General features: G+C 40.3%; 1 protein-coding gene across 1 annotated transcript in view; it reads right to left on the bottom strand.

Moving 5' to 3' along the window:
• Window positions 1–21,946, bottom strand: part of Piezo2 (piezo type mechanosensitive ion channel component 2) — a 367,270-nt gene that overhangs the window by 118,013 nt on the left and 227,311 nt on the right. The window contains exons 8-9 of the mRNA XM_090353510.1: window positions 3,866–4,028; window positions 933–1,052 (exon numbers count right to left, since the gene is read on the bottom strand). Of these exons, the coding sequence (XP_090209636.1) occupies window positions 933–1,052; window positions 3,866–4,028 (283 nt within the window). The remainder of the gene's footprint in view (window positions 1–932; window positions 1,053–3,865; window positions 4,029–21,946) is intronic.

Here is a 21,946-nt window from a genome sequence, read left to right as displayed (position 1 = left end):
TGTAGGACAGCCATGCTGGTGCCAGGGCTGAGTATCTTAGAAAAACTCACCAATTACCATGTGAATCTTTGAATGGACTCCTGTGTTCTCTATGCCGGGAGCCCCTTGCTGATACCAGTAAGAATGCTAAGAGGACTTGTCCTCACAGCACTGCACGAGGCCATGTGAACACACAGGCTGGCCAGTGAATGATCAAGAAGGTAGAAAACACTGTTGTTACAGATGGTGCAGACCTTGCAGGCCTTCAGGACAATCCCAGTGTGAGGCCTTCACGCAGTGATGGGTCCAGGTTCTGTTCAGCAAGACCTTGGTTCTCCCCTAAGTGGTTGTTGATTACGATGGAAGGGGCTCAACAGAGCAAACTCACTTGCTGAATGTATTTCAACTCTGATTTTCTTCTGGTGTCCACAGATTCCTTCCTTATTTGTTAATTTATGTTGGTGCTGAGATTTGAGCTTACTTGGCTTGCTTCCTCAGGCTGGTGCTCTATCATTTTAGCAATGCCTCCAACTTGGCTTTTTGCTGCTTAATTGGACATAAGGGACTCAGAGATTTTTCTGCCTGAGATGCCTTCAAGAAGAAATCCTCTGGATCTCGGCCTGCTAAGTAACTAGGATTAGAAGTGTGACTCATCCACTCTTGTTTTGCTTGTTTAAGTATGGTTTACTTCAAATATGAGATGTAGATATATTAAGAAGATTCATTTAAGGACTAAGAGGCTTCAGTAGAAGCAAGACCATACAGAATCACATTTATCCAGGATTTCATTGGACAAGTCATTCCTATATTGTGACACCTAGCTGTCTAAATCAAACTGCGCCCTCATGTTAACAGCAGGGACACCTCAGCAGCTTGACAAAGCGCATACTCAACAGTAAAATATCAACATAGCAGCAGAAACTATTGATGGAGTACGTGGCTCCTGGGCTTACTTTTCTCTCATCAGTTGGATAATGGGCTGCATACCACAGGCTCCGCCTCCTTTCTGCTGTATTCTGATTAGAGCTGCAAGCCAGGGCTTGGTCCTCTTCCTTTGTCTTGTCAACCTGTACCTGAAACACAGAACCATAAGAACAGCTCTGCCTCCCAAAGCTCATCTGTGAGCAGGCAGCAGGGGATACCACAAGTGTGGTTTTTTTTTTTATTACATATTGTCCAGTACTTGAGACAGACCCATATATGATAGCATATGACTTATGTTAAATATTTGTAGTGTCTCTCAGTACATTCTAAACAGAACTAGAAAATAATTACACAAATCATTTAGTTTAAAAACATTTTATGTGGTGTGTGTGTGTGTGTGTGTGTGTGTCTGTCTGTCTGTCTGTCTGTCTGTCTTGCTACTGAGGCTTGACCTCAAGTCCTTGGCTGGTTGAGCACTAGTGCATGAGCACTACTTCCACTTCCAGCTTTTTGCCAGTTAATTGGAAATAAGAGCCGCTCTAATCTTTCTTCTTGGATTGGCAGAAAAATCAGATCCTTTGACCAGAACCTCTTAAGTAGCTAGGACACAGGAGTGAGACATCAGTGCCTAGCAGTGTTCCCTAGACTTTCACCTGAACCACTCACATTCGGTGACCTGTATTTTTTTCATTGAATGTTCTAAGGTATCTGGGATCAGGATGTAATCAGCCTCTTCTATTTTCACATTAACTTAGCAAAAAAGTCCTACTTCCAGTCTACTTAGAATACAGATGAACTGAAATACTGATGCTGATGTGATGTCTGTGTTTCATGGACAGCTGGAGGTCTCTGCTTGTAACAAAGCTGTGGCCAGTGTGACTGCAGCCCAGATTGCTTTCCTGGTTCTCTCTGCTTGCCCTTGTTTCCTGGAAACCCCAGGTCTGAGATATCAGGCTATCACACAGACCTGGAGGGAGCAAAAGGATCTCACCAAACTACTGCTTTATCTGATGTCCAGAAAGACCCAAAGACTCCGAGAACTATTTCTCACTTCCTTGGTTTCTGCCATGTATAAAACATTATTTAGAAGTGATTCAATCGTGTGTGTCAATTCTGTGTACATATTAGTCTATAGATACACATCAGTATCTAAGTTCGTTGGTATGTTTGTGGAAGAAGCAAACATAATGAAAATGTTAAAAAGATTTTTTTTTTACCAAGAATAGGAAATTTTATGAGAATTCGAGCACATGGCAATGCAAGGTGACCTTGCTGCTATTAAATGCTCTCTATGGTGGCCTCAAGGGAGATGACCCATCATCAAGGATGTAATCTATCCTTGCTAGTCGCCTTTGCCCTGCATGCCTGTTCATGCACTGGGGAGAAATAACACAGAGAGGGAAGGCACATCCCTGCTTCTAGTGGCACACTGCCAAGCCTGGGTTGGGACATGCTTTTCTCTTGTAGGATGTGCCAATTTAACAACTGCAGGCCTTGTCTGTTGAGGTCATGCTATTTTAACACCTATATTATCATGAGACACAGCAAGGCACCTGACTGAAGACTGGACTTGTGGATCTGGTACAGCATATGGTGTGAAGCCAAGTAAAAGTAGGAAATGAATCCAGGCTGGAAATGATACCCAAGGAGAGATTGGATTCAGCCAAGTACTGATGTGAGTAGCACCCTGGCAGTTGATGGGGGAAAAGCACAGTCCTCTCTGTAGTATCAACTTTCTCCCTTTACATGCCATTGATGCACCTCTGAGCTCCTCACAGTCATTTAGGAGAAGGAATAGAAGACTGAGCTGTTTACTACCGAAAGAGGAGAAGTTTCCCCTCAAAAACCCCAAGTCCTTGTTGCCAATACTGTAGGCAGGGAGCTTCCTTACCCCTCTGCCTCACAGCTAGGCAAGGCCCAAAGCTGGCCTTGCACTACAGGGTCCTCGGGGGATGAGAGCTCTGGACAAGATTTGGAAACTCCAGTCATTGTAGTAATAAAGGTTGCACGGTCTCTCAAGACTAAGTTTTGCTGTCAAATTAGGCTATAAGCTGGTTTGTATCATTTAGTGTGAGATTTTAGAAAATACCTGTTACACCTTTCTTTTCTTGTCTGTAAAACAAATATAATACTTACATTTCAGAGGAATTTAGCATACTGAGATAATGTATATAAACAACATGACACTTGGAGCTTACCAAGGGCTCAGTCCAAATAAACATACTCTCCTGCTCACCATCCACCACTCATAGTGTACACAGGGGTGAAAGAAATCTGGTCTTTCACACTCAGTCCTCTTTGTAACTTTGTGTATTGATTGCTGTGTGTGTGTGTGTGTGTGTGTGTGTGTGTGTGTGTGTGTGTGTGTGTGTGAACTCAGGGCCTGGGCTCCGTCCTTTAGCTTTTTTTTTTCTTTTTGGTTCAAGACTGGCACTCTGCCACTTGAGCCACAGTTTGACTTCTGGCTTTTTGTAGCTTAATGGGAGACAAGAATCTCACATGTTCTTTCTGCCCAGGGTGAATTCGAACCATGATCCTCATATCTCAGTCTCCTGAGTTGCTAGGATTAGAATTAGAAGCATGAGGGCCAGGAGTTTGGCCTAGTGGTAGAGTGCTTGCCTAGCATGCACGAAGACCCGGGTTCGATTCCTCGGTGCCACATACATAGAAAAAAGCCAGAAGTGGTGCTATGGCTCAAGTGGGAGCTCTAGCCTTGAGAAAACACAAGGACAGTGATCAGGCCCTGAGTTCAAGGCCCAGGATTGGCAAAACAAAAAAGAATTAGAAGCATGAGCTACCAGAGTGTAGCTTTCCTTGGCAGAATTATGATACCACCACCAGAACGTGAGCATCAGGAGGGACTAGAGTATTGACTAGTCAGTGGGCTAGAGGGATGCAACTCTTTACCCAGAGATTTAAGGTTACTTTGCAGACAAGATCACAGAGAGTGTTTGGGCCTTACAAGGGGTTCCTGTAGCCAGATGCGGATCAGCGTGGCCAGCGTGTAGTACATCACCAGCAGCAGGATGGGGTTGGCATGGTGATACCAGGACAGGTCAGGGTTCACTATGATCTTCCACGTGCTGGAGCAGTCTGTTTGGATCACTGACTTGATACCAAACAACCTGTGAGCAAATAAAGAGAAGGCCTGAAAGCTGCTACAAACTCTATGATTCATGATAGCCCCAATCTATAACTATATACAGATATTTGCAATATGTATATAATATATACATCCTTGTCACATGTAAACATAAATCCAACATTAACATCCACACTAATCAAATGAGCTCTATAGTGATTCAGAAATTCAGCACCGGAGGCTCATACCTATAATCCTAGCTACTCAGCAGGCTGAGATTGGACAATCACAATTCAATGTAAGCCTGAGCAGGAAAGCCGGTGAAACTCTCCAATTAACTAATGGTCAAAGAGCAGGAAGTGGCTCAAGTGAGAGTTCCTGCCTTGAGAAGAAAAGCCAAGGGACAGCACTCAGGCCCTGAGTTCAAGGCTCAGTACTAGCATAAAAACTTCACAAAATTAGCTTCTACTAGTTTTTTTTTAAATAAAGAAATTTATATTTTGGTCACCACCAGCTCCATTATGAAAGTGCCAAGTATGTGGTAACATGTTACCAAGTCCAACTAAATGAACAAATATTTTGTTTCTGGCTGGACTTAGCATTAGCTGTTCAGCTAGTGTTGATATTATGGGGCAAATATTGAAGTTGGACATAGTTCTACAAATGAGCCACAAAAGGCAAATATTATATGGTAAAATTTCTATGATATATTGCTGTTAAATTTTATTTATGGGAAAATTGATTTTTTCCCCAAAGCTTTGTCCCTCATCATTTTGAAAGATGAGTTTATGAGATTTGTTAAACTTTGAAAGGATTTCTTTTTAATGCTAGTAGACTATTTCTAATTACATAGTAGAGAACTGTATAAAATATGATTGGTGTATAAAATGTGTAAATTTGTAAAATGTGATGAATTTAGAAATTTATTTGCTTATATTCCTGCCTACTTTGGAGGCAGAGAGCTGAGGATCAAGGTTTAAAGCCAGTCTGGGCAGAAAAGTCTGTGAGACTTTTTTTTTTTTCATCTCCAATTAACCACCAAAAAGTTGAAAGTGGTGCTGTGGCTCAAGTGGTAGACTGCCAGTTTAAGCAATAAAAGTTAAGGAGAAGGAGGAGCCCTGAGTTTAAACTTTATAACAAGTATATATACATAGAAACACACACACACACACACACACACACACACACACACACACACACACATGCTAAATAAACACATTTCACAGAGATTTTTCATAGTTGCTTGTAAATTGAACTCTGTACCTTCTGAACTGGTTTTAACATTTCTATACAAACATTGAAGAACCTACATTTTGTACTACAAGATGTGGACCTAAGAAACATGTCAAGAAGCTGTAGAATTGTCCTCTACAAAGATTACTCTCTCTGTGTTTCTCTTTGTATCTCTGTTTCTGCATCTTTGCTTCTGTCTCTCTCTGTCTCTCTCTCTCAAGAGACTATATACTGTAGAAAGAATCTGTATTTAAGCAGAGGAATTTATACTTGGACTCTCATATTGTTTGTGTTGTTACAATTCGAGGTCCCTTCAGTATATAACTGTTAGGTTTACTTTGTTATTTACTTTCTAGGGTGTGTTGCATTTAGAAAGAACAGTGATTCTCATGTCAACCCTTACAAACTCCCTCCCACGGCCTGTTGACCACATGATGTGATGGCTAGCCTGAGGGGAGAAGGAGAGCCAGGAGGTATTTTCCCAGTGAATGTGGAAGGGGGGGCACAGGAACATGTTGTCAGGAAGAAAGTGTGATCTGGGGCAGTTAGTAGATGAGTAGATGAGAGGGGAGAAATGAGAAATGTTGAGGGATTGGTGTTTTTTTTTTTTCATCCCATGAGCCTGAGCAGGGGAAAAGACTCAAAGGCTGGAGATAGATGGAAAATGGTTTTCACTGTGTATTAACAAACCTTATTCTATGTTGACAATATCCACATGATTGCTAAAATGTTTACAGTGGTACAAGTCTGGCATTCAAACTGTTTTAATAAAAATGGAGTCAGCCTTCTTATTTATGAATCCACACTCATGGATCCAACCAATATAAAATTTTCAGACAAAAACTGTGTCTCTACTGAACACGTACAAACTTGTATTCTATAATAAATACCTACATAAGACAGGCTAACATTTATCTATGAACCATCTATCTCCTATTAGTTATAAAAAATAATCTAGGGATGATTTCAAGTGAGACATTACATGCAAACATCAGGTCATTTTTATAACAGGAACTTGAGTATCCATATATTCATATTCACACTGCCTCCTGGAACTATCCTTCTGCGCCTCCAGAGGGACAACTGTACCTGTAATTTTTTTAAATTTATTTTTTATTGTTATTATAAAGATGATATACAGAGGCGTTAAAGTTACATAAGTCAGGTAGTGAGTACATTTCTTATATCTGTAATGAAAACCCTTCTCCAATCACCAAAGTCTTTGAATAACTATCTGAATCTCTTTATAAAAATGTCTCTTGGAAGCTAGGCAATGGTGACCCATGCTTGTAATCCTAGCTAGTCAGGTGGCTGAACTCTGAGGATTAAGGTTCAAACGCAGCCTTGGCAGGAAAGTGTGTGAGACTCTTACCTGCAATTAACCAGAAAAAATCTGGAAGTGGAGCTGTGGCTCAAGTGGTAGAGTGCTGGCTTTAAGCAAAAAACAAAACTCAGGGAGCATGCCCAAGCCCTGAGTTCAATCTCTAGGACCAGCACAAATTTAAGAAAAAAAGGGAGGGGGCTCTTTTTGCCTCAGGAGTGTATAATGACAAAACTGAAAATAATTTGTATGTTGCTTATTTGGAAACAAAAAATACATCTTTGTTTCTGCTTTTGTAATATTCCTTTCATCTGTTTGATCTGAGGTCCAGGTTTTTTTTGGGGGGGGGAAGGGGTGTTTTTACCAGCCCTGGAGCTTGAACTCAGGGTCTGATCACTGTCCTTGGGCTTTCTCAAGGCTAGAGCTGTACCAGTTGAGCCACAGCACCACTTCTGACTTTTCTATGTATGTGGTACTGAGGAATGGAACCTGGGTCTTTGTGCATGCTAGCCAAGCACTCTACCACTAGGCCAAACTCCTGGTCCCCTGGGGTCCAGTTTTAAAATGGATAGTTTATGTGAGAATATTTGATAATTGGCTTCCTATCTCTGATTATCCTCCTCCTAGGACAGATGCTCACAAGCTCAATTTCTGAGCTTTGGGAACTTGTGGACCTCTAAAGACACCTCCACTCCACTGCGCTCTTCCTTTGCCATTTCCCTCCTCTGAAACAGTCATGATGGTTGACAGCAGAAGCAATGATGAAATGGCAAGACATTTGTTTCTACTTATATGCGTTGGCAGATTTACACTGCCTCTCCCTGTTTCTAGCTTTGGCCCAGACTACGTTTGCCTGGCCTCTCCACAGGATCCCAGGCCATTTATAAGACATGTGTAATACTGAAATCAACCCACACTTACAGGTAATTTTAACTGTAGTAAAATATGTGTAATATTGAAATGGACCACTTTAATCATTTTAACTGTGTAGTTCAGTGGTATGTTCAGTATTCCAATATCCAGAACTTTTTCAGTTTTGCAACACTGAAACTGCAACCTCTTGCTTAAACATTCCCCACCCAATCTCCCCATCCCTGTAAACCATCCTTGTACTAATGGGTCTCTATGAACTCAGCTGGGTATCTTACCAACCATACCTTACATAAGTGGGATCTTACAGTATTGGTGTCTTGGTAGCTAGCTGAGGTCATAGTTCATCTATGTCACAGCAAGTATCAGAATTTCCCTTTGTTTAAGGCTGAATAATATTCAGTTGCATGCATATGCCATGTACTGGTATCTGTTAAATCATTGTTATGATATCATTGATATAAATTTTTTAATACAGGGTCTCACCATGTTGCTTCAGCCAGCCTTGGGCATGTGATCCTCCTATTTTGGCCCACAAATAGCAAAACTACAGATGTGCAATGCAATGCTCAACATAGCACTTCTACTTTTACTCAGGAATAATGGTCCTGTGAATACACATGTACAAATATCTCCCCAATATTTTGCTTTCAATTCTTTTAACCAGGATTTTCTGACTTATACTGTGATTATAATTTTACTTTTTGAGGAACCACGATACTATTTTCCATAGTGGCTCTACCAGTTTACGTCCTATCAGAAAAACTAGTTTCCAATATCTGCACACCCTTGCAAACCCTGCCAACGTTTGTAACTTTATTTTTTTTTTAAGGGTAACTATCCTCAAGAGTGCAAAATGAGACACCTTTTCTCCTTGAGTGCTCAGAGCCCTTTTCACCCTGGCCCTCTGAAGTGAGCATTGGCTATCTAAAAGCATTACGTTGATTAAAGTCTAAGGTAAATGCTTAATCTTATCCTGCCACCAGGAAATAGGCTCCTTCCTGTTATTATAAAGTACTATATAAAGATAACATCTTTTACGTTTTTTAGTTTTCCAGTCCTGGGGCTTGGAGGGACTTGGTGATATCCTGGAGATCTTTTTGCTCAAGGCTAGTATTCTACCACAACTCCACTTTCAGCTTTTTTGGTGGTATACTGGAGATAAAAATTTCATGGATTTTCCCACCAGAGCTGGTTTTAAATCTTGATCCCTAGATCTCAGCCTTCCCAGTAAGTAGGATTATCAGGATGACCCATAGGCGAGTTCTGGGTAACCAGAAGAAGAAAGAAATGGAAGGGCAGTGCGGGAGAGGTGGATGTGTCTTAGGAAATCTGAGTGCTGGGATATAGGCAGTAAGGAAAAGCAGACTTGGAAGACACACAAGAGACTTGTTGCTTGATGCTCAGCTTTGCAAAGTCGGGGAAAAGTTCTGGTGTTGTCATACTTCTAGTGCACACACTCAAGTTTACTTTGTTTTTCCTTTGGTCAGTTACTGTGTTTGGAACTCTGGACCCACCAGCTCTTACTCAGCTTGCTTATTCAGCTGTGCTCTGCTATTTAAGTCGAGCCTCCATCCTTGCTTTTTAGTGGTTCTTTTGGAGACAGAGAATCATTTTTTCTGCTTGAGCTGGCTTTGAACCATGGTACTCCAGGTTTTAGCCTCCAAAGTAAAATGGAAACATGTATTCCATTTTAAAAGTTAAAAAAATGAGGAGGATTCAGGTGGCATATAGTCTCTATTTAATAGTTTGATTTATAAACAAGTATCTTCCATTGATTTACTTTAGGATGGTTCTCCCAATAAACTTGAAAATATCCGAGGCTCAAGTGTAGTGGGAAGAATGGGAGTGGGAAGAATGGTTTCCATGTGACCTTGAATTAGACACTCCACTATTTTATACTTCAAATTTCTCATTTGGAAAACAAGTAAAATGCAACTTTTGTTTTTCCAGTTTGTTTCAAACTCACTATGTTGCTGAGGCTGGCCTTGAACTTGAGATTTGTGAGTCTGTGGCTCCCATGTGCTGGGATTATAGGTATAGGGCACCACAGTTGGCCATACATAACAAATGGTGAGGGTTAGGTATATGATATGACTAAAGCTTTAGAAAGGCTCATGACACTTCAAACTAGAATTTTTTTTTTCCCCAGTGTTGGGGATTGAACTCAGGGCCTGGGCACTGTCCTTGAGTTTTCTCAAGGCTAGTACTGTACCACTTGAGCTACAGCACTATTTCCAGCTTTTTCTGTGAGGAATTGGACCCAGGGCTTTGTACATGCAAGCACTCTACCACAAGGCCAAACTCCCGGTCTTCAAACTAGAATTCTGAGAAGTGATTTGGAAATGTCTTATGTAAAATTATTTTAGACTGCAAGCAAGTTTCTTAGTAGTATTTATTAACTTTTGTGTCTCTTTGTGTAGTTTTCTTTGCATAATTAAAAAATTATCTTTACTTGTACAAAGAGATTTCAAGCCAGCATGTCAACTTGTGAGCACAACGCATTTCGATCTATATCACTCCATCTATCATTCTCCCCATCTCTCCCCAACCCCACCCATCCCCTCAATTTTTTCTAGTTCATTTTTACATATATACACTGAATATTATGACTGCATTCTCCCACCCTTCCTCTTTTCATCTGCCTACTCCGTAATCCTCACAAGCACATCGGTGACAACTATATTAGTACATAATAGTTACAAACCTAATCATAATGTATGTGTTTTAAGCGCATATAAATATAGTTGTATGTAAATGATGACATTTGTGCATATTTTATGCACTTTTGTAATATACTCATTTGAACTTATGAGCATTTCATTGCACTAAAAAAGACCCCACAGACTCAGAGTGAGTGAGAATGTTAAAAGAGATGACATCGATCAAGAAGCTGTATTCATAAACTGCTCTGTTGAATGGAAACTCCTTTATATAGCAACATAAAGATAGTAAAAATTGATTAACATTAACCCCCGCAGACTAAGAATCTAGAACCAGGGGGAATTTACAAGAGGAGAAAGATATATTTCTCATTAACTTGAATGACTTCTGAAAAGAAAAATAAATATTGTAGATAGTACTAAGATCTACAAGATCTTAATATTTTCAAAATTGTGGATTCCCAACTCCAATTTTCTCTACCAGAGCTTTGCAAGCCTTAGATTTTATGCACAATTTTGATATATATTTTTGCCTGTGTGCACACATGTGAATTTAGGCCTTTTCTGGACATGTGCAGTAGTTGCACAAAGATGATAATTTTAAATGAACATCATGGCAGAATGTTTGAATCAGATTTGATATAGTTGTGTACATTATGGAATATTGTGCACCTGTTAAAAATAACAGACCATCTATATATCTATATCTAGAAAACATCAGGATGTGTTTTAACTATTTAGACATTAAAAATAATTCTAGAGTTGTAAGAAGTTGAAAATATAGTAAGAATATGGGATTCCCTATACCCACTCTCTCCTGTTGCATTACCACAGCAGATTTGTCACAACCAACAAGCCAGTAGTGATGAGTCACTTTTAATTACAGTCCACACTGCATTTGGGTTTCTACTTAAGCCCTTTATTTATCTCTCTTAGAATCCATCTGGGGTACTGAATTACAATAAACCAACAGGGAACATTTATTCATCTAGTTGCTTACTTTTGTCATTATGGATGTAGTACAAATTGATATAGCTTTATTTTGTTGCTTAACTCGTTCCAGCTAGAAACATTAAAACATCTTTCAGTTTGTGCTTATGTTCCTTTGCTAAGCCCATAGTTTCCTTCCTTTTTCTTCCCCTCCCCTCCTCTCCCCTTCCTTCCCCTCCCCTCCCTTCCCTTCCCCTCCCCTCCTCTCTGCTCTCCTCCCCTCCCCTCCCCTCCCTTGCCCACTCCTCCCTTCCCCTCCCCTCCCCTTGCCTCTCTTCTCCTCTCCTTTTCTCTTCTCTTCCCTTCTCTTCTTTTCCCTTCCCTACCTGCTTTCCTCCCCTCTTTTATTAAAGTTGGGCTCAGGGCCTCTCAAGTTCTCTAATGCTTGAACTCTGGCCCAATTTCATACTTTCCTACTTTCTAGCACTACAAGCTGCTTCAGCTCTGTCCACATATTCCCTGACCCCACCTTAGGCAGTCATGCTTTAGTGAAGAGTGGTTTTGAGTTGTGAGTGGAAAAGTTGTCTGTGTACAGCCCTCCCCTCCCCTGCCCTTCTCCCTGGCCTGCCTCTCTGCTTGTGCCTTTCCTTGCAAGGCAAGCCATTCAGGCTTCTCTCTACAGGTCCTGGAGATTCACACCACAGAAGAGACAAAGGAAAGGTTTTCTGTTCCTATTATCACAGCATATTTAGGCATGGGGATTCTTTTAAATTCTGCTTGTTGACTAAATCTTATTTTGTATAAAATTGGGTTTAACAGGCACCATTTTGGCAATGTGGGAAATTAAAAACAAAACAAAACAAAACAAAAACTCTTGGAGTGGGAGACCTATCTCCCAGGTGTGCCTGAATTCCAAGAGGCGGGGCAGGGATGTAGATAATAGGTTAGTGAACCTTTCTAGACCTATACCATGAACTCAGGAGACTCTTTGCCTCCTGACCAAGGCCCTGTTTAGGCTCCAAGTAGCTCAGCTGCCATTTTGCACTATGCCTTTCCTTAGTTTACCATGGTGTCCCATTCAGGTCTCCAGTAGAGTTGATCTGGTTTGTTGATATTATGTTTCTGCTCTTTCTTTACTAGCTTCATGGCTTAGTTTCCTAACAGTATTAAGTATATTTGGAAAAAAACGTATTCAAGTATTCAAAGCTCACAAAGATGTCTACACATATTCTGTTTTAAGCTTTGTAGGTCTTGGTAACCTGAAAAATTTTGTTTGTTGCCCAAAGTGTTTGTTTTTTAAGTTTTTCATTTTCTAATTGACCACGTGGTTCCATCATGTTGAGGTTTAAAGTGATGTCATTTTTGCTGCTGAAATTCCAGAGAACTCAAATGACTGATTTTCTTTTTTTACAAAACTCTAAGCACCTCTTAAAACTTGTGCATAAGTGTGTGTGTGTATGTGTGTGTGTGTGTGTGTGTGTGTGTGTGTGTGTGTGTGTGAACATATTCAGAATATGTAACTGTCACCATGGTACAAAATTATTTGCTTTATGACTACAAGCTAATGTATACCCTGTGTTAAAGGAGTCGATTATCAAATGCGCTGCTTGTTAAATGGGAAATTGTTATCAATAAAAGCTGTAATGTGAGCCACAGTCTGACAAACTACTCTGCCTCTACAGCCTAACTGTGGTTGGAGTCACAGTTAATTGCCTTGGCGCAGGTCAAAGGGAAAAAAAGAGGAAAGTTTTAAATATAAACCAAAAAGAATCTCATCAGATTTGGGTGCAAGCAAATGTGTCTAAGAGTTAATTTAAAACACAAATTATGGAAAAAACCAATAAGTAAATGTAAAAAATGAGGAAAAGGGCCTTGGGAAAGGAAGTGAGAAGACAAAAATGTTTTCCTTTGGATAAAAAATGATTTGGAAAGTAAAAAATTGTCTTACAAATCTCAAAAGGTTCAAATATACTATTGAGTTTGTCAAGTTTTAATGTGTGTTTTCCGAGTGTGTATGCCATTGGTTTATTTCAAGTTTTTATTTTAAAGTGCTATATTCAGCTAAACAGATTTAAAATTCTCATTATATCCAATGAGTTTTACCCTCTGCAGTATTTAGCCAGACCCACAAGAAAAATAATAAACCTTATTCGTCAAGTCTAAAGTTATAGAAAAGCTCAACTTCTTATTTTAGTCTCCTTGTTGTAGCTTTTATTGAAAGTATATATATTTTTTGTAGCAGACTCCTTTGATCTGAGGACTGCTAGAAGCCTGGTTCTTATCTCTAATTAACCAGCTAAATACTGGAAATGATGCTGTTGCTCAAAAGTAGCAGAGTGCTAGCCTGGATCAGAAGTGCTCAGGGACAGCAACCAGTCCTTGTGTTCAAATCTGGTGAAAGTAAGGCCAGCTGAGACGCACGATAGCAATGAGCACCTGAATTCCCAGGACAAAGCCAGTCTTGAAAACAAGGAACCCTGAAGAGGAGTATGAGGAGATGGTGTCACATTCTAAATGGAGTCACTCCATTCTCATCCTTTGAAAATTAATCAGAGCAGTAGCTCAAGAGAAATAGTTAATAAGATTGCCCATCTAAGGTCCATGACTGGATAGCAACTTACATTCTTGCCATTTTTACCTGCTATTTGTATTTATAGTAAGTCTTAGACTGAGTACAGTTAGCCTTGGTGGCTTTCTGGGTCTCTATACATAGTCTATAATCCAGACATCTACAATCTGAACGTCTACCAAGGCTTCCTGTTGGACCCTTCACCACACCAATCCAACTCTAGTCTCAGACTGGTTATTCTCAACCAGTCCACTATGTTCGCCTTTACCTAAATGCCAAAAACCCCAGACATTCTCTTCCTGCCCCCAGTCCAGTAATATGGAAATTCCTCCTTCACTATAATGAGCGACAACTGGGTCCATGCTAACTTTTCTGTCTTGTGGCCAGGCTATGTTCTCTAGTATCATTGATGTTAACTGGTCCTGCCACCCCGTCAGCCTTTTGCCTGATCTCACCTTTACAAAAGTTTCTTTTGACAGGATAACAACCATTACTCAGGATACCACCTGGGAACAAGTCAAGGCCACCCTATTACTAAAGGCAAATAGGGGCTTCACTTGCACTGCCCTGCCCTGCCCAGTGCAGACCTAGACTCTAAAGACCCCAGCCCCATTGACTCCTTGATGCCCCCACATTAGCAGAAAGTGCCCCCGAAAAGTCCATGATGCCATTGCCTCTGATATCTTTAAATATTTCTGCTACCTCCTACTCAGGCTCCTGTGATCATAAGATAAAGTATCCCTATAGAATAGGGGGGAGTCAGGTACCATGCTACGATCAAGAAGGCAATCTCAGGTCTTCGATAGCCTCTTTAGAGTATGAATCATACCCTTGCTTATGTATTCCTTGGGTCCACTAACAGCAAGTTTTTGCCTTCTAGTAAAATATTGTCATGGAAAAGATGAAGACTTTTACCAACCTGTCAATTTTCTTGGACGGTACTCAATTGAACAACAAATCAGGGTCCCTTGAATACTGCGCCCATTGACAGTAGGAAGTAGCCTCAGAAGAAATGACCTCTGCCCATACTCCTTGACCTGTATCCTTACTTATTAAACAACAAAGGGGGGAGTGTTAGCATGTTCTCTACCTCAGATCCTCTGCACCTCCCACTTCCCTTCCTGGGGCAGCTATGTCTCTTACCCCCAGCTGCCTCAGCAGAATACCTTCCACACAGACCAGAACTCCACCCTGCCTAGAACTCTCCCGGGATAGGTCCCCACACTCTCTGCATAACTGTGCACACAGAGCACCTCCTACCTTTGGCCTCTATGTTGTATGGGTGCCCCCAAATAGGGAGAGGCACCATTTCTCCCTTTCCCGTTGTAGAGGTGGCCTTGTCAACCAATGCTGGCAATAAGCTACTTTTCCTGGTTAAAAAATTCACTACCCAAGGTAAAGTTAGCACTGAATAACCCTAGACAAATTCTAAACAGTATGATGGCATTTAATAACCATAAAACTAGTAATAGCTATCATTGGGCTTCAACTTTAATCATCTGAGGCTGGATATTGAAATATTATTTGATATAAACTTGTTCCCATCTTAAAGTATTTGTAATAGTGGAAAAAAGTCCCTAGTTTTTACATTTAATGTTGATTGTCTGTACAACCCACAAATGAAACTGGATATTAGACAATGAAATTTTTCCAAAAAAGAACCTGAACCCCCTGCAGGGTTTTCTATTTTAACAAAATGGGTGGAAAGTTTGAGGTATTCTACTTGCCTGCTTAAGAAGTTCACCTTTTCCTTCCACTGATTCCTAAATGATGCTGGAGATACTTGGAGTAGAAGACAATAATTACCACAGGGAAAATGAGTTCTGTGTGGATGGTGGAATTATTGTAGGGTTTAGGGGACCTGTAAGTCCAACAGGCCTCTTTTTTACATAGCTTATGCTCGTTTCCCAGCATCTGACAGGTACCTTTCCCAGAGAGGTCATCATTAGGCCTACTTGGTACAGGCAGTAAGAGTAGCAAGACCATTTGGTGCTGGCAGTAAATAATCTACCTCCCCCCACCCAACTTTACCTTGAAATGGCACTCCATTGGGGCAGTTAGAAACCATATAAGGTAACAGGATCCCTTAAATTGACCTTCAGGCGAATCTCCCAGTGAGAGTCCTAACTGAGGGCTTTAACCAAACTAACAGTAGTCAAGAAGCTTTCCACAACTTCCCTGGCACCTTAATTCTCATTTCTGAATAAATTTTGCTTCTGCTCCAACTTTCCCTCTCTCATAATTCTTTATTTGGCAAAATCAAAAGGAACCCAATACAATACCACCACCAAAGACTGTCCCTACAGAGCCTCTGCTCTCTTGCTCCTCACTTTCCAGAGTGGAGGTCTGGCCCTCACATTCCTGGGGATGTTCATGTTTTTGCCACCCTGTTCCTGTTGAGTTGAGCTGAACACACCCATGTGTAGCTAAGAGTTACCAGCATTCTCTAACATCTAAGATCAGAGTTTATATTATAGTTTCTATCTCTTCACTTCACAAAGAGCATGTGACTCAGCCTTTCCAAAGTGGAATTTTCAGATTTCCTGCAGAAGCCTAGAAATGCCAGTTCTAGGTCCCTATACCAGAATGTCTATGGCCTGAACCTGGGTGGAGGGCAGGGAAAAGCAATTTTCAAACTTTCCCTCTGGGCCCCACCCACTGATTGAAAAGAACAGATAGTCTTAATGCTAGATGCCAAACTGTGCTGGACAAATACAATATAAACAGAGGTGGAAGCATCTTTGTTCCCTCCAGATTATTTCTTTCACATGGAGAATTAAAGGAAGGAAGAGTTCCTAGAAGGGCAAACAGATGACTGAAGAAGCAACGAGGGTCATTGTTCTTAATTTTTATTGTTTTGTGTAGTTGTTATATAGAACTGTTACAGTTATACAGATCTACAGTTACCTAAGTCAGTACAATCTTTTTAAACTATTTTCCCCTTCCATTGCTCTCTCCCATTCTTCCCCTCCCATTCTCACTCAGGATATATCCAGTTTAATTTTTGCATAGTGTCTGGTGAGTATCACTGTTGTATTTGTTCATCCTTCTTCTACAATTCATGTACTCTCTCTTACCCTCCCAAATACAAAGAAAGTAACAAACAATACAAAAGAAAAAAAAAGCAAAAATGGCAGCAATGGCATCTAAAGAGTATCTCTTGTTTCCTTCTTTGGAGTTCATTTCATAGAATATTGTTTAATATATTATCTGTCCATAGCTATTAAGCCTTGTCTCACTACTCCTATGCATGGCTTCCTATGGCTAATGACAGGGTCCAATATAATTTATCATATTGTGTTTTTATTTGTTTGTTTTGGTCATTCAATGTGTTTACCTGTAGTAAAGGCACATTCTAGTTACAACAAATGAGGGAAATCAAGAAGCCTATGTTTTTTTGGTTCTGGCTTACTTTGCTTAATGTAATATTTTTCAAGTCCTTCCATTTCCTTACAAGTGGTCCACTATCATTCTTTCTAATGGGTGAGTAGAATTCCATTATATATATGCATATATATATGTGTGTGTATATATGTATATATATCACATTTTCTTGATCTATTCATTCACTGAGGGACATTTAAGTTGATTTTGTATCTAGGCTATGATAAACGGTGCTACAATAAACATAGTTGTGCTGGTGGTTTTAGTTTGGCCTCATTTGTGTTCCACTGGATAAATGCCCAGGAGTGGGATTGCTGGATCACAGTCTTTTGGGAACCTCCATGCTATTTTCCAGAGTGGCTCCACAAAGTTACATTCCCACCAACAGTGTAAAATGGTTCCTTTTTGGCCACATCCCCACCAGCATTTGTTATTGTTAGTTTTCCTGATAATGGCCATTCTAACTGGAGTGAGGGAGAATCTCACTGTTGTTTTGATTTCCATTTTTTATGGCCAGTGAAGTCTTCATGTGTCTATTAGTCATTCTTTTTTAATTCCTCTGAGAAGTCTCTCTTTAGGTCTTTAGCCCATTTATTTGTTGGATTGTTGTGCTTTTCAGGGCTTACTTTTGGGGTGGGGGTTAATTTTTTTAAGCTCTAAGTGAATTTTGGATATGAGTCCCTTGTCTGATGTACAGCTAGTGAAGATTTCTCCCATTCTGTGTGGGTTATAAAATCAACCCACAAATATTAGTGGTCTTTCTGTAGGCCACCAATGAGAAGAGTGATACTGAAATCAGGAAACTCCATTTCTAGTAAATAACCTCAAAAAATAAAATACTTAGAAATTAACTTAACCAAACGTAGAAAGGACCACTACTGTGAAAACTAAAACGTGTAGAAAACTGAAGTTATATGTCACCCTGCACCCGAAGCAATTCCAGATGGATCAAAGACCTTGAGTTAAAGCAGATATACCCTGAAAACTTTACAAGAAGGAATAGGAGATACACTAGGTCTGCTTGGCACAGGTAAATGTGGGGGGAGGACATGGAGGAATGACTGAGGGACAATGTAGAAGGATGCCTGAGGGAAGATATGGACGATGGCTGAGTGAGAACATGGAGGGATGACTAATGCAGAATGGAAAGAAATGGCTGAGCGACCATGTGGAAAGATGACTGGGAGAAGACATGGCGTCTGGCTGTGGGAGGGTGTGGAGGGATCTATAAGGAAGGAAGAGAAAGAATGGCTGAGTGAGGAGTAGAGGACTCTAGGATGAAGTAGAGGCGTGGCCATGGAGGAGCTGAAGGATGCCAAAGGATGGCTGCTTTCCCTTCACAAGCGAACTGTCACCAGCCATTGTTAGAGGCTTGTCTCCCCAAAGCCTAAAGGAAGCATCAGAGTTCTGTGAGAGTATTTAGAGGTCTGCCTTTGAAGGATGACTGACTCATGAGGGGAAAAAGTCCTCCTGGTAATGACCAGTATCTCCTGAAGTGTCCCTTTCCCTTCTCTACTGTATGTGGACACAACAGAGAGATAGTCTTATGGAAAGCCAGATGTGAAATCCCACCATACCCTGCAAACACTGCTGCAAACACTGCTTGGACAAGTCGGCCTCAGGAGCAGGGAGAAGCAGCTGTTTGCTCTAGTGAGCACCTCACAGTGCTGTTCCCAGCTGGGCTCAGCAGCTTTCTCAGACTGGAGGCCACAAGAATGACCTCTGCCTCTTAGGTAAGGAGGAAGAAGACAAGCAGAAAAGAAACAGACACTCTAGATTTAGAATATTGAGCAAGAAGCCACTCAAGCGTACTTGTTGTTCAGGACAAAATAAATCTTCCTCTGAAGACAGTGACACCTTCCAGATACCTGCTCTTTATCTTTCTCGTAGTTTTTTTTGTGTTTTCATTTCATCAAAATACGCACATAATGTGGTGCTGGCAATTGCCCATGGTTAAACTTAGCTACATAATTAAACTTCTCACCCACTTCCCACATTGATCATTTTTATTCCTGGGAATTCTCACTAAAATGAAATCTGACTTAACAGGATCTCAGCAAACGCTCCACTGCTGCTAGGTGCTGGCAACTAATACCTGTAATCCTACTACTCAGGAGGCTGAGATCTAAGGATCACAAATCAAAGCTAGCCTAGCTAGGAAAGTCCATGAGGCTGTCATGTCTAATTAACCACTGAAAAAGCCATAAATGGAGGTGTAGCTCAACTGGTAGAATGCTACCCTTGAGTGAAAAAGCTAAGGGACAACATCCAGATCCCAAGTTCAAGTCCCAGTACTGAAACAAACTAAAATGCTCCATTACTAAGAAGTTTAAAACATTCTCTTGTTTTGTAGTGTAACTAATGTAAGAAAGTGACATAAACGACTGCAAATAAACCATTGTCATTTATGCTCCATTTATCCTATTGGAATTTATAAGGCAACTTTTACTTTTGTAATTAGTTTGTGATGGTTCTCCCCATCACTGGATTGCACTAATCAACATCACAAAAGTAAGTAAAAAATCCTCTGCAAGACGTCATTTCTCTCTGGACACACTTTTCCCTTTTCCACATTTTAGATTCATGGCAGGTAATAACTTTTTCTTTGCATTGGTTATTGCTGAAGTTTTTTTTTACACTAAATCTTAGTAAAGAGTAGTAACAAAAGCAAACAATCCCATTATTCCAAGCTTTCTGGTGACTTGTTTTAAGGCTTGCAGATCTATATGAAATCATACATGGTTTTGAGCCGAAAAGAATCTTAGCTATCACTGGCCTCTTCTGCCTGGTTTTCACATCTGCTTGAAGCCCTCTGCTATTTTTGTTTAGACAAACCATGGCCTGTTCAAGGACACCAATTATATTGAACAAAAAAGCTAGAACTATAAATTAGACTGCTTGAAAACTATTTCCTGCTGTCCCATTGCTAATTCATTACTCTGTTGTTAATTACTAGATTGTGATGGGATGTATCATTGTAAGATACTTTGCTGTGTCCTGTGAGTTAACTAAAAGTCCCTCAACTTTGTATTTGTGTCCCTTGATCTGAGCTATACTTTACTGCAGTCAACTGTGCAATCTCCATGGGTCCAGGAAAGCCCCAAAACAATTTGGTGTAAGAAGCAAAGTACCTCACAAACAAGTAATGCTTTTTTATTATTATCTTAAAGCAAACACCCCCAAATTCAGGAGACTATTTTATTCCTGTTCTGTTCTGGCAATAAAGTGTCAATAATTTTTCAGAACTCCTCCAATGGTCAGGACTGAGCTAATAGGCAACAAAGCCGTTCCTTCAATTTGCCACTCTGTTAACTCTGCTTATTTCTCATCTCTTGCATCCTTATTTAATTTAAAGCCAATATCTATACCTCTGAAGTCAGCTAAAGATGTACTGAAGTGTTGTCTTCCCACGAGTGCAGATAATCTCCCATCTCAGTCCTTTGTCTCTTTATTTGGCACATAGGGACAAACCTAACTTGGAACTTCTGGATTTGGAGATTGGGGTTTAAAAACTGGGTCTCTGCTTCATGCATATAAAGTAATATCTCATAATCTGGCACAAAATAGTTGTTCTAGATTTTCTGTTTATTATCATTGTGATTGTTACAGATGATTCATGCATGAACTTGGCTTATGACAGGGATGAAACTTACTGGAGGTACCTTTGTCTCTCTGAGACTAACTTACTTTACTTAGCATAATTTTTTTTCTTGGTCCATCTCTTCATCTATAAATGACATAATATTATTGCTGTTGCAATTTTCCAAGACTAGCACATAGAGAGACTTTGGGTTCAGCAATCTTTGATGAGAGAAGAGAATTTCCCTCTGGGTGAAGCAGAATGTCTTGAGGATCTTTTTGATAATTCAGATCTGTTTGCTTCAGGGAGCACCATCACCCTTCAAAAGCTGGAGTGATTGCTAAGGGAATAGACAGTGAGTAGGACAGACCATCGTCACTGCCTGGCACAAGGCTTTGCCTCTACAGTCCTGGGGCCATCAGGGCTATTGAAAAAAAGAGTCAAAATCTCTTCCCAATTCCAAAGTTTTATAGTGCAACCCAAAGGGTCTAGATTCCAATGGCTGGGCAGTGGGGTGAGGGGAAGAGAGCCCAGTAGGATTAATGTGCACACAAGAGGAATACGTGCAGACTATCAGTTATCTACAGAAAGCAATTTCTGTATTTCCAACTACTGTACAATTTCTCCTCCATGTTAGAAGTATTTCTCTGTGGGAACAAGACTTAATTCTAAGAACTCTTTCCAGCAAGATCACTCTAGTTCTCATGGCATCCCACCAATCTCAGTGTAACACAGCCTCTTATACATTAGTTTTTTTCTTTTTTTTCAATTTTGGCTTCTAAGTCCTCCCTTCCCCATCTCCTTGCATGGATTATGTCATAGGGAAAACAGCCAATGTTTAACTATGCTTTTCATTACTTTCTTACTCTGGCTTTAAACATGTTTCCATGCCAAAAACTATGGATACTTATTTTTTTTCTCTGTGTGAGAAACTGTAATCTGTCAAATTTTACACTATGCTGTTTTTTCAGACTTGGGAAAACTTTGCATTGAGTCTCCTGGGCTCTGCATCATGCCTTTGAAGTTTCTAGGGGCATATGTATGTCTCAGGGATTTGCCAATTGGCAGTTATTGTGTTTTATGCTAGATTTGCAGAATACTGCTTTATACAGCATCCAGTCCAAAGGATAACTTTGTACCTAGTACAGGAGGTATTGTATGCACTACTGTGATTTCAGTGGACAAGTTAGACCATTTAGTAATGTCTTCTGCTACAGTCACTCTTTTGTTGTTGTCTGATCTTTCATTTATTTTTCAAATTTTGTGTTCATTATTATTAAGTAGCTGTACACGAGGGTTATAATTCAACATGTCACTTTAGAAGCACAATGTATTTTGATCAGTGCCACTCCTTTCATTATGCTCCTCTATCCTTCCCAAACCCACTCTCAGTTTTCCTAGTTTCATGGGA

Source organism: Megascapheus bottae, chromosome 19 (genome assembly GCF_031878675.1).
Source record: "Megascapheus bottae isolate mThoBot1 chromosome 19, mThoBot2.hap1, whole genome shotgun sequence".
Classification (NCBI taxonomy): Eukaryota; Metazoa; Chordata; class Mammalia; order Rodentia; family Geomyidae; genus Megascapheus; species Megascapheus bottae.
Note: the sequence above shows the minus strand (reverse complement) of the source record. Positions and strands in the feature narration are given on the sequence as shown.